The sequence below is a fragment of the Capricornis sumatraensis genome, chromosome 20 (genome assembly GCF_032405125.1).
Source record: "Capricornis sumatraensis isolate serow.1 chromosome 20, serow.2, whole genome shotgun sequence".
NCBI lineage: Eukaryota > Metazoa > Chordata > Mammalia > Artiodactyla > Bovidae > Capricornis > Capricornis sumatraensis.
The window spans coordinates 69,832,561-69,845,158 of record NC_091088.1 but is presented as its reverse complement, the minus strand read 5'-3'; the positions used below and the strand labels follow the sequence as shown (position 1 = coordinate 69,845,158).

The window sequence follows — 12,598 nt, the reverse complement described above, 5'->3', positions numbered from 1 at the left end:
GATATGTAAATGATACCACTCTATAGCAGAAAGCAAAGAGAAACTATAGAGCCTCTTGATGAAAGTGAAAGAAGGGAGTGAAAAAGCTGGCTTGAAACTCAACATTCAAAAAACTAAGATCATAGCATCTGGTCCCATCACTTCATGGCAAATAGATGAGGTAACAACGGAAGGACTGATGTTGAAGCTCAAACTCCAATACTTTTGCCACCTGATGCAAAGATCTGACTCATTTGAAAAGACCCTGATGTTGGGAAAGATTGAAGGCAGGAGGAGAAGGGGACAACAGAGGATGAGATGGTTGGATGGCATCACCAACTCAATGAACATGAGTTTGAGCTTGAGTCTGGCGCCTTAGACCACTCGGCCATCCTGACAGGTTTAAACATGAGTTTGGGTAAACCCCAGGAGTTGGTGATGGACAGGGAGGCCTGGTGTGCTGCAGTCCATGGGGTCACAGAGTCAGACACAACTGAGCGACTAACTGAACTGAACTGAACAATGGAAACAGCAACAGACTTTATTTTTCGGGGGCTCCAGAATCACTGCAGTTGATGGCTGCAGCCATAAAATTAAACAACATTTGCTCCTTGGAACAAAGGCTGAGCAACAACAGCTCCTCCTTTTGGTTATGTCCTGTGCAATGTAGGGCTTGTACACAAATCAATGAAAGGGAATACAAATGGGCATATGCTCAAGGCTGATTAACAATAAAAGTTATATAACAGCAGGCTATGTTGTTTATATCTCCCCATAATTCCACCTGTGATAATTAGATGTAGAATATTCATAAACCCTGTATCAGCTCCTAACTGCCTAACTACCCAAGGTTAGAGAGCTGCTGTGGTCATTTTGTATCCACTGTGTGCCCAGGGCTCATGTGTAGCAGTTGAAAAGTCGCTGCCGTTATTTCATAGCATGTGTGCGAGCTCTCCTGGGTGTGTCTGGGGTGGAGTTTAGAGATCAGCTTGCATCCCTTTCAGCCAGGCCTCTCCTCAACACTCATGTCTTCTACTCAATACAACTAACCACACCCCCCCCTCCACTTTTCAGTTTTTCTTAAGCTTTTAGGGAGTCTGGGGTTTGGGGCATGAGACATCCATCTTCTTACCTGTCTCTGCAGTGAACCTTTTACTGCTCCAAACTCCTACATTTTGGTATAATTTGGCCTCACTCTTTGTGGGCCACACGGACTTGCGTTGAGTAACAGAGCTGCAGAGATGGTGGTGGAGTATTAGTGAGGAACTCTGCCAGACTCATGTAGAGACCATCCTTACTGTAAATGGGCTTGCATTTCAATGTCCCTGCACAGCTGGTGTTCCAGTCTTTCATTCTCTTGAAGGACTTAAAGAGGATCTTGAGGACCACAAGAAAGCGGTTTCCTTAGAGTGAACCAATTATATGTTACCAAGTTTCCTTTGCCAGTGCGATGCCCAATATAAAAAACTTGGTGATGAAGCAAAGACTGAGTCCTGAATGTAGGCGATGACGTAGTCAAAGATCCCCCAAAACAAAAGCAAACCAAAAACCACATCAGCACATACACTACTCAATATGGCCTTGGCACCTGGCAAAGGAATTTTATCATCAAAGGAGTACTAGCTTTGGCATCCCAGGAAGGGGAGATGTTTTTATCTCAAAAACAGACAGTCTTTACTTCTGGTGAGTGTGTTCTTTTCTTTAATAACTAATGCAGATATGCAGTGAATATTGGATAAGCCACCAATAGGCTGTCTTGGTTAGCCTAAAGTTCGAGTTAAATTATTGTATAAGCCAGAATGACTTTCCCATACCTTCAGTCACTTCAGTCCAGTTGCTCAGTTGTGTCTCTTTGCGACAACATGAATTACAGCAAGCCAGGCCTCCCTGTCCATCACCAACTCCCGGAGTTCACCCAAACTCATGTGAATCAACTCGGTGATGCCATCCAGCCATCTCATCCTCTGTCGTCCCCTTCTCCTCCTGCCCTCAGTCCCTCCCAGCATCAGAGTCTTTGCCAATGAGTCAACACTTCGCATGAGGTGGCCAAAGTGTTGGAGTTTCAACTTTAGCATCAGCCCTTCCAATGAACACCCAGGATTGATCTCCTTTAAAATGGACTGGATGGATCTCCTTGCAGTCCAAGGGACTCTCAAGAGTCTTCTCCAACACCACAGTTCAAAAGCATCAATTCTTCGGTGCTCAGGTTTCTTCACAGTTCAACTCTCACATCCATACATGACCACTGGAAAAACCATAGCCTTGACTAGACGGAACTTTGTTGGCAAAGTAATGTCTCTGCTTTTCAATGCACTATCTAGATTTGTCATAACTTTCCTTCAAAACAGTAAGCGTCTTTTAATTCCATGGCTGCAGTCACCATCTGCAGTGATTTTGGAGCCCAGAAAAATAAAGTCTGACACTGTTTCCACTGTTTCCCCATCTATTTCCCATGAAGTGATGGGACCGGATGCCATGATATTAGTTCTCTGAATGTTGAGCTTTAAGCCAACTTTTTCACTCTCCTCTTTCACTTTCATCAAGAGGCTTTTTAGCTCCTCTTCACTTTCTGCCATAAGGGTGGTGTCATCTGCACATCTGAGGTTGTTGATATTTCTCCTGCCAATCTTGATTCCAGCTTGTGCTTCTTCCAGCCCAGCGTTTCTCATGATGTACTCTGCATATAAGTTAAATAAGCAGGGTGACAATATACAGCCTTGAAGTACTGCTTTTCCTATTTGGAACCAGTCTGTTGTTCCATGTCCAGTTCTAACTGTTGCTTCCTGACCTGCATACAGATTTCTCAAGAGGCAGGTCAGGTGCTCTGGTACTCCCATCTCTTTCAGAATTTCCCACAGTTTATTGTGATACACAGAGTCAAAGGCTTTTGAATAGTCGATAAAGCAGAAATAGATGTTTTTCTGGAACTCTCTTGCTTTTTCCATGACCTCAAACTCTGCCTAATCCTCAAACTGAAAGAAACCTTTTCTAGGCGGCGTTAGCTAGGTAGCTCCACTTGTGACCTGGAGGTGGCGCCAATGCCCCATTTCATCGTTGGTGCTGTGGGAACTATATTACCCAGGAGCCTCGGCAGCTCTGGGCCAATGAGGTCCCACGAAAGGGGCGTTTCCGTTCATAGGCACGATGCCTGGGCGGGACTTCCTGTTCCCTTCTTGGGCGGACATATTGTTTGCTTTCGGATTAGTCCACCAGATCCGTATGCAGAAGGTTACGTCACACAGAGGGTGACGCGATGGGGAAAACGTGAGAGGCGTTGTTGCCCTGAACAGAAGCGGACCTGAGGATTGGTAGTGGCACTGCTCGGGTGACCCGGCCGCCGGAGCCGCTCTGCAGCTACTCGCCTTCCCCAGTCCGCAGGTGCCGATGGCGGCCGCGGTGCTGACGGACCCGGCGCAGGTGGGTGCTGCGCCCCCGGCACCTCCCTCGACCTCCGTCTCTGAATCCTGAAGCCTCGAATGAGGGAAGCCTCAGAGCCCCGCAGCGCTGGGCCCTGTGTCCCGACTGTGGGGGCGCTCTTGGGCGGACATTTCTGACACCGCGCGTGATGGGATGACAGGACGTTGCAGAAGTTGGGGCCGGAATGTGCAGAGCATTTGGGAAACCTGGAGTCTGAGTCCTTGGTGTCTGAAAAGATCAGAGGGTTTGAGCAGCTGTGCCTTCATTCTGAAGGTGATGGGAGCACGGAAGGTTCTAAACAAAGAGACCATATAGGATGGTTTAAAATGTAGACTGTCCAGGTGTGAACAGACTTGATGTTAGTGAGGACAGTGGAGCCTAGAAATGTTGAGAGATGGTCCAAGGCCACGCAGTTGTTAGATGGCCCAGAGGACTGAGGCACACAGGGTAGACTGTCAGCTCCAGGTCCTAATGGCCGAGCAGCAGCAGCACAGAGGCCTGAGGCTCTCTTGCGGCTATTTAGTCGTTTCTCTCTCACAGTTTCCCTGTACCTACAGGTTCCCTGATCTCAGAAGTAATTATGGGATGTATACAGTGAGACGCGGAGAAGGCAATGGCACCCCATTCCAGTCCTCTTGCCTGGAGAATCCCATGGGTGGAGGAGCCTGGTAGGCTGCAGTCCATGGGGTCGATAGAGTCGGACACGACTGAGCGACTTCACTTTCACTTTTCACTTTCATGCACTGGAGAAGGAAATGGCAACCCTCTCCAGTGTTCTTGCCTCGAGAATCCCAGGGATGGGGGAGCCTGGTGGGCTTCCGTCTATGGGGTCGCACAGAGTCGGACACCAGTGAAGCGACTTAGCAGCAGCAGCAGCAGATACAGTGAGAAGAGGATAGCCAGTCTCTCATCGATTCCACCTTCACCTTCACCCACCAGGGCTCCAGGATTGTGGTTTCATAGAACACGTTACATAGTACTCTCCCAGCTCTTGAGTGTGAGGACCCCTGAGAAACACCAAGCTCAGAGTTCTCAGTCCAGTCCAGGGGTTATATGGCAGGGCACTGACTCCTGGGGACCATTGGAATAAGGTGTGGAAGTTTGTTCCAGGCACAGGAACCAGCATACCTGATGGTGAGATTGAATTGGGAATTAAAAAAAAAACTACAGATCTTCACCAAGTCTGGTAACAGGAGTCAGGCCTGAAATGGCCAATTTAGAAGCTAGGCCTCTGTTATGAAGGTGGTGTAGCCATGGCAGATGTGGAGCAGAGGAGGGAGGTAATCTGATCTGGGTTTTCACAGCTTCCCTGTAGATGCCATGTTTGATCCCTGGGTTGGGAAGATCCCTTGGAGAAGGAAATGGCAATCCACTCCATTGTTCTTGCCTGGGAAATCCCATGGACAGAGGAGCCTGGCGGGCTACAATCCATGTGGTTGCAAAGAGTTGGGCACAGCTTAGTGACTAAACAGCAACAAAGACAACTCTGAATTCCAAGTGGAGAACAGGCTATGTGGTGAGGGTTGAGGGAATTAGGATAGAGGGAATTAGGATAGAGGTGAGGAGAAAGACTGGGGAGAAGGCTGTTTCTGTATTCCAGGCGAGTTGTAACAAATGGTTGGGCCAGAGGGGTCGCTGTGTAGATGGGAGAAGTGATTGGGTCAGCTTTTCTGTGTAAGAAAGAGACAGCCCCAAGGTGTTGGGCCATATCAGTCAGAAGGGTAGAAGCACCATCAGCTGAGGTGGGCAAGTTAGTGGTAGAAGTAACTCTGCATATGGGTATCAGTACTTTATTTGTGGCCACGTGGAGAGTCTGAGATGTGCCAGAGAACTCTTGAGGTATCCAGTGAGCTGCTGGACATGGGGCTGAAGTTATATGGAGGGGTTCAGGAGAGAGACATCCAAAAAGTAGAAGATGGCGTGTACATAGGTTTACAAGGGAGAAACTACAACAACACAACAGTACGCTCCTGCCGCGTTCAGCACAGCAGGTGAGAAATACCTGATACAGTGAGCATGTAAGGAAAAAACAGACACATATAATTTGGCAAGCAGGGAGTCAGGGGACCCTCCTGCGCTCCATGACAGAAAGACAAAATGGCTCCTTTCAGCCCGCACTTTTATTGGCAGAAGTCACATTAGGGAAGAGTTCATTAGGGAAGAGCTCTACTGGGTAGTTTGATCAGCACGCCATAAAGAGGGAGTAAAGTTATGACTCTGCTGTTGATTAGGAACATCTTGTTTTGTTTCCCTGGGGACGAACTTAGGGGCAGGCAGTGAAGCAGAGCAGAGAGCGCGTCCCACCCGACCGTTTGGCATACTTACTAGGACAGTCAAGAGGGCGCATTTTGCCGCACCCTGGAGTCATGAGGCAAGGTGTTGGTCTCTGCTCCAGGCTGCAACACCCTCCTGCAGTCTCCCAGGAATGGTTGCCTGGTAATGGTTACTCAGTAAAGGGTGCTGCAAATGGCTGCGTGCCAGCTCTGTGTCTATTACCTGTTGATTTCCTCAAGGTTTGGTGGCATGTGAACTACATTACCCAGCAGGCTTTGCTCTCTGGGGGGCCGTTAATGAGCTAGGAAAGTGATGAAGTGAAGTGAAGTTGCTCAGTCGTGTCCGACTCTTTGCAACCCCATGGACTGTAGCCTACCGGGCTCCTCTGTCCATGGGATTTTCCAGGCAAGAATACTGGAGTGGGTTGCCATTTCCTTCTCCAGAGGATCTTCCAGACCGAGGGCTCAAACCTGGGTCTCCCACCGTGTAGGCAGACGCTTTACCGTCTGAGCCACAAGGAAAGCCCTGTAGGAAGGTGATGATGAAGGCCAATAACTGGGTAAGCGACCAGAGTTGTGAGAGAGTGATCCAGAAGAACGGTGTGCATGTGGAAAAAGAGTGTGAATTGATGGCCCTTGGGCCCTCGTTTGGGAGGCTTAAGGAAGAAAGATGAGCCTAACTTTGGTTGTCTGGTAATCATGATCTTAGCAACTTTCAAAGAACTGGCTGGAAGGAGGTGGGTGGGGGTGCTGTGCACCATACCAGCCCCAGAGTTTAGACAGGCCTTTCTGTCCCACCTGCCCGTTGTTGCTGTGGGTGGACACAGTGATCAACGGGACCCTGAGGAGAGAGCAGACATATGTGGCACCTGGTGCTGGTGTTTCCTCTGAGTTGAGGAGCTGGATGGGAAGGAATGGTCAGGGGAGTTCTGTGGGGGCAGATGGGATCCTTGAGAAGGAGACTGCTCACAGACTGCTCTCCCCATTATGGCAGGGGAATGTGACCTTTGAGGACGTGTTCGTGTCCTTCTCCCAGGAGGAGTGGGGGCTCCTTGATGAGGCTCAGAGGCTCTTGTACCGCGAAGTGATGCTGGAGAACTTTGCACTGATGGCCTCACTGGGTAAGGCCCTCTTGTCCCCTGCAGTGCCTGGACTGGGCTCTCCCCCTTCCCTGTTTCCTGGATCAGAGCCATAGGCAGTACCACCACCTGCCCTGGTTCCTTGGAGTAGGTGCCGTGGGTGCCAGGTGTGAACTGTGGGCTCTAGCACCTCTGGTTTCTGAGTGGTCCCACTACGTGCTGCCCTGAAGGCTTGCATGGAGGAATGCAGGCATGAAGTGTCCAGTTGTCACCCAGTGGATCACGTCCAGTTTGTCCTCTCCCTGACTGGGTGCCTCTGTCCAGATCCATGGCACTCTTGTGCCCCAGATTGTGCCCCCTTCCTCTAGCTGACATTTCTCATAGCCTACCTGTAAGGAATCCCAAGGACCCAGTACAATCACTACTTGTTGGGACCACTAGGCTATTCCTGCAAGACAATACTTCAGAGTTATTTTCATGATATTTAGGTTTCTTCTCTCAGGGGTGGGTCACCCACACCTGTGCTGGCCATTTACCTGTCCTGTCTTTTCCTTAGGATATGCATCTTCTATGTCCCATGGGGTTTCCCCACAGGAGCTTGGCAGGGAGCCCTGGGTCTCTGACTGGGCCGACACAACTCCAGCCCTGACCAGAGAGGCTCAGAGTGCAGGTGGCCCTGGTGAGTGGGAGCTGGGGAAAGTGTGATGTCAGGCTGGGTTCTGGTCACTCTCCAGCCTCTCAGTGCCCACAGTGGTTTAAGTGCCAAGGCCACTGCCCACACTTCATTCCTGTCTTTACTGCCCTGTTTATACACTTACCTTTTATGCTGTGACCTTTGGCCTTTGGCAGTTCCTCACCTCTGCCCACATCTCAGCTGTTCCTCTCCACTGCTTCCTCTGTACTGCTCTCCAACACCGGCTTATATGCTTTGTGTCATGAGAGGTGCATGTTCTTCAAATAATTCTTAAATACCAGCTATTCTATTCATTTGTAGCTGTTTAGTAAACACACTCTTCTTCTGCATGTCTCCCCAGCCGCCAAGGCCTTCCTACAATGCATTTGTGGATAATTTCATTGGGGACCCTGGCTCTTTCTGGGCTGTTCATCAGATCTGTGTCCTCTCCCCATCAAGGCCGCTTCCAGCCTGTGACCTTTAGATGCCAAGACTGTGGAGCAGCCCTTTGCTCAACTTACACCCTGGCCTTTTGTCCTGAGGCAGACCTCAGTCTTAGTTTTGATAAACACACGTCTGTAATAACTGCCCCTTCCCACCAGTGTCACTGTGTACTTTACCAGCATTTGTCTGCTTTCAGGTTGTTGGCATGGAATGGAGGAGGAGGATGAGATCCATTTTGAGCAGAGCATTTCTGTGAAAAGAGTGTCTAAGGGCATGATTCCTAAGATGATTCTGTCTTCCCAGAAGGCCCATCCCTGTGAGACATCTGGCCCAATCTTGAGAGATGTTCTGCACGTGGCTGAGCACCAAGAAACACGTCCTGGGCAGAAATCATACCTGTGTGTGGCATGTGGGAAACAGCTGTGGTTCAGTGCAAACTTCCCCCTCCACAGTCAGTACAGTGGAGAGAAACCCTGCAGGAGGGACGTGCACAGGGCCCTTCTTGTGAGCAGCTGCCCTGTCCAGTCGTTGAAGACACCTTTTACCACGAGGGAGGGTTGTGAGGATTTCCCAACCAGCTCAAGCATGTTTCAGCAGCATTACCCTCTTAGCAAGTGGAACCCACAAAGTGACACCCACTGTGCAGAGGTCTTTCACAGTGGACAAAAGCATTATGAGTGCAGCGAATGTGGGAAGGCCTTCAGCCGCAAGGACTCACTTGTTCAGCACCAAAGAGTCCACACTGGAGAGAGGCCTTACAAGTGCAGCGAATGTGGGAAAACCTTTAGCCGCAAACCCATACTTGCGCAGCACCAGAGGATCCACACTGGAGAGATGCCTTATGAGTGTGGCATATGTGGGAAAGTTTTTAATCATAGCTCTAATCTCATTGTACACCAGAGAGTCCACACTGGAGCACGGCCTTACAAGTGCAGCGAATGTGGGAAAGCCTACAGTCACAAATCCACGCTTGTTCAGCATGAGAGTATCCACACCGGAGAAAGGCCTTATGAGTGCAGTGAATGTGGGAAATACTTCGGCCACAAATACAGACTCATTAAGCACTGGAGTGTTCATACTGGGGCACGGCCTTATGAGTGCATTGCATGTGGGAAGTTTTTCAGCCAAAGCTCCGATCTTATTGCCCACCAGAGAGTTCACAATGGTGAGAAGCCGTATGTGTGCAGTGAGTGTGGAAAAGCCTTTAGCCACAAACATGTGCTTATGCAGCACCTTAGAATCCACACTGGAGAAAGGCCATATAAATGCAGTGAGTGTGGGAAAGCCTTCAGGCAAAGGGCTTCCCTCATCAGACATTGGAAGGTTCATGCTGGAGAAAGGCCTTAGGAGAGCAGGGAATACTCTGTCTTATTCAATATAGTGACACCAGAGAGAGGCTCCAAGAGGAGCCTTTGTGAGTAGCCATAAGCTAGAAGATGAGCCTTGTGTTTGAACTCCCACCCTGAGGAGATTCTTCTGTGTGTCAGCTCTGTGGGAAGCTTTCTGGGGGCAGTTTTGTACTTTGTAACATGCCTTGGCCACTGTGAAAGGTCTCTGCGTGCTTGCCAAAAGCATGTCACTGCCAGCATCTGAAAGAAGCCATACATCTGTGCAACAGCAGGGCCCCACATTGTGCGTATGTCACCCCAGACGCTTTGATGGGCAAGATCTCTGCTCTTCCTGTCTTCCCTAGAGGGCACCATCGGTAGCCTGACCCTATTGATGATCCTCATTCTTTCCTGCTCCCTACTGGTGGAAGCATGGGTGTGACCCATTTTGAGTCAGAAGAATGCAAGCTTAGTTCTTCTGGTTGCCTGCAGAGATGTCCATATTTCAGACGGTGTTGGTCTCTTGTGACCCTCATGATGAGTTTGACCAGCCTCCGAGTCACCTGACCTGGAAATTATCTGCCTCATAGTGTTCTGGTTTTGCAACACATGCCTTAGTTTCTAAGCTATCTTTATTCCTGGGAATTTTGTTCACTCTGTGGGTTGAGTTGAGAACAGGATTGGGCTTGCCAGCCTGAAAGAATGAATAGCTTGTGTGAGAGCGCCACCTGTTGAGTCTCAGTGGTATTTGCAGAATGATTAAAGAAAGAACAGCTCTTATTCTACTTTCAGCCTAATTTACATCGCTGCTCAAGGCCTCCTGGGAAAGAATACCGGGCTTTGCAGGCCTAATTGTGTGTCCTGTATGTTGAGATGATTTGTGTGACCAGGGTCTTCTTGAGCAGGTTGTCAAGGTCTTGACAGCCTCTGATGTATGTGGGAACAGCATGAATTGGGCCCCCTCTTCCTAGGGAATGTTTCAGAATTTGATTCCCTGGGACCTGTCTGCATCCCTGACATCTATCATTTAGTAGGGTATTATTGGTAGGCAGATGTCACTGTCACCTACAAGGACCAGTTAGGAATCATAATTGATACAGAGACACTGATTAATAGGAAATTGGGAGACCATAGCCAACAACAGGGAATGTAACTCTTTTAAAGGTGTATCCACAAACTTGTCCATCACTATGACTTTGGTATGAGGGTTTATGGAAATTCTCACGACTCTCATATTTGTGTCTCACGATCTTACAGCGATGGTTACTATCCAAAATACAATGAAAATATTCTGCAATTGCACATATTTACAGTGTATAATTTGATTTTTGTGTGTGTGTGTCCCCATGGATTATAGTCTTCCAGGCTTCTGTCCTCCTATCCATGGGATTTTCCAGGCCAGAATACTGCAGTAGGTTGCCATTTTCTTCTCCAGGGGATCTTTACGACCCAGAGATCGAACCCCTGAACCCCCGTTGGATTCTTTACCACTGAGTTTTGATACATGTTTGCACCTTTGAAACCAAGTTTCCTGATTCCTTTTGTAGTATCTCTTCCCCTCACCCTTGCTAGGCAACCACTCATCTTGCTTTCTGTCACTATAGATTTGTTTGCATTTCTTAGAATTTAAAATGTATGTGTGTATAGAATAACTTAAAGTGTATTTTTATGGTTCTGGCTTTTTAAACTCTGCATAATTATTTTGTGATTTATCAGTGTTCTGTGTATCAGTTCATCCTTTTTCATCCATACTTTTACTTAAAGTATTCCATTTTAGAGAAATAGTTCCAAAGCAAGAGGACAAAGCTACAGTTTCTGTTATGACCTTAACCTGGAAGTGATGTGCCACCGTTTCTGACTTACTCTATGGGTAATACAGACTAATCCTGGTACACAGTGCAAGGGGACTCACTTTACAACAGTGAGAATGTAACATGGTAGGTATTTGTGGGAGCATTTCTTGGATACTGGTGACCACAATCATAGTTTTTCTTTTTTTCCCTTTGTGTATAGCCTTTTAATGAGGATCATATTGACTGATTTCAAAAGTTAAACCAACCTTGCATTTCTGAGGTAAATCCCGTTTCATCATGATGCACTGCTCTTTTTATGCATGGTTCAATTTTATACACTGGTTTTCTTGTTGAAGATTTTTGTATCTATGCTCACAAGACACGAGAGCTATTAGTCTCTCTCTCTCTTTTTTTTTTTGGCTCTGATATTTTTAATGCTTGGGTTTGGTTGCTATCAGCGTAATGTTGGGTTTACAGAATAAGTTGGTTAAGTGTCCCCTGCTTTTTAATTTTCTGGACAAGTTTGTGAAGAATTGACAGTATTTATTTCTTGTTTGATAGAATTCACCAGTGAAGTATGTAGGCCTGGAGTCTATTCTGTGGAAAAGTTTCTAACTAAAATTCCATAGTGAACCTGTGCTATGCTTAGTTGCTCAGTCGTGTCCGACTCTCCCTCTGTAGACCACCAGGTTCCTCTGTCCACGGGATTTTCCAGGCAAGAATACTGGAGTGGGTTGCCATTTCCTGCTCCAGAGGATCTTCCCAACCCAGGGATTGAACTTGCCTCTCTTAGTAGTGTAGTGAAGTGGCTCAGTCATGTCTGACTCTTTGCGACCCCATAGACTATAGCCTACCAGGCCCTCCATCCATGGGATTTTCCAGGCAAGAGTACTGGAGTGGGGTGCCATTTTCTTCTCCAGGTTCTTCTCCAGGGGATCTTGCCTCTCCTGCGTCTGCTGAATTGGCAGGCAGATTGCTTACCACTAACGCCACTTGGGAAGCCATAGTGGACCTAGGTTTATAGAATTTACCCACACACACACATGCCCCCCACACACACCTATACACACAGTGAGCTTTGGTAGTTTGTATCTCTCGGAGTTTTTTAAGTAGTCAAAATTTTCAAGCTATTCTCTTATTACTTTAGTACCTGTAGAATCTGTAGTGGTGCCTCCTCTCATTTTTATACTGATAATGTCTGTATTTTTTTTCTTTATCAGCGATTTACCAGCTTTATTGATCTTAGAGCACTTGACTTCACTGATTTTTCTGTTTTGTTTTCCCTCATTTTGACTTTACTGTTACCTTTTGCTTTTATTATCTTTCATTTCTCTTCTGCTACATTTTAGCATAGAAGCTGAGTTCCTTCATTTGAAACCTTTGGGTTTTTTGCTAATACAGGTGCTGAATACTACGAACCACCCTGTAACAACTGCTTTAATTACCTCCCACAAAACAATATGTTGTATTTTCATTTAAATTATTTTAAACCTTTTCCAGTTTCATTTTAAATTTCTTCTGACACATGGTTCTTTTAGAAGTATGTTATTTGGGCTTTTCTTTTTGGTAATTGATTTCTAATTTAATTCATTATGGTCAAAGTATACACATT

General features: G+C 47.3%; 2 protein-coding genes across 3 annotated transcripts in view; one reads left to right on the top strand and one right to left on the bottom strand.

The window, feature by feature from the left end:
• Nucleotides 1-12,598, bottom strand: part of LOC138097147 (zinc finger protein 773-like) — an 80,092-nt gene that overhangs the window by 13,268 nt on the left and 54,226 nt on the right. The window lies entirely within an intron of this gene.
• On the top strand, nucleotides 3,364-9,212 carry LOC138097149 (zinc finger protein 772-like). Of its 2 annotated transcripts, XM_068993395.1 has the most exons (4): nucleotides 3,364-3,396; nucleotides 5,385-5,387; nucleotides 6,664-6,790; nucleotides 8,062-9,212. In XM_068993395.1, exons 1-4 carry the CDS (start codon nucleotides 3,364-3,366, stop codon nucleotides 9,210-9,212), a joined length of 1,314 nt encoding a protein of 437 aa, XP_068849496.1. The 2 variants fall into 2 exon arrangements, with proteins under 2 accessions (XP_068849496.1, XP_068849495.1); XM_068993394.1 differs by lacking the exon at nucleotides 5,385-5,387.

Bases quoted from the DNA above. Each gene is read 5' to 3' on its own strand.
- LOC138097149 (XM_068993395.1), top strand. From the start codon at position 3,364: ATGGCGGCCGCGGTGCTGACGGACCCGGCGCAG. The intron at 6,791-8,061 runs GTAAGGCCCTCT...GTCTGCTTTCAG, and splicing joins TGCACTGATGGCCTCACTGG to GTTGTTGGCATGGAATGGAG.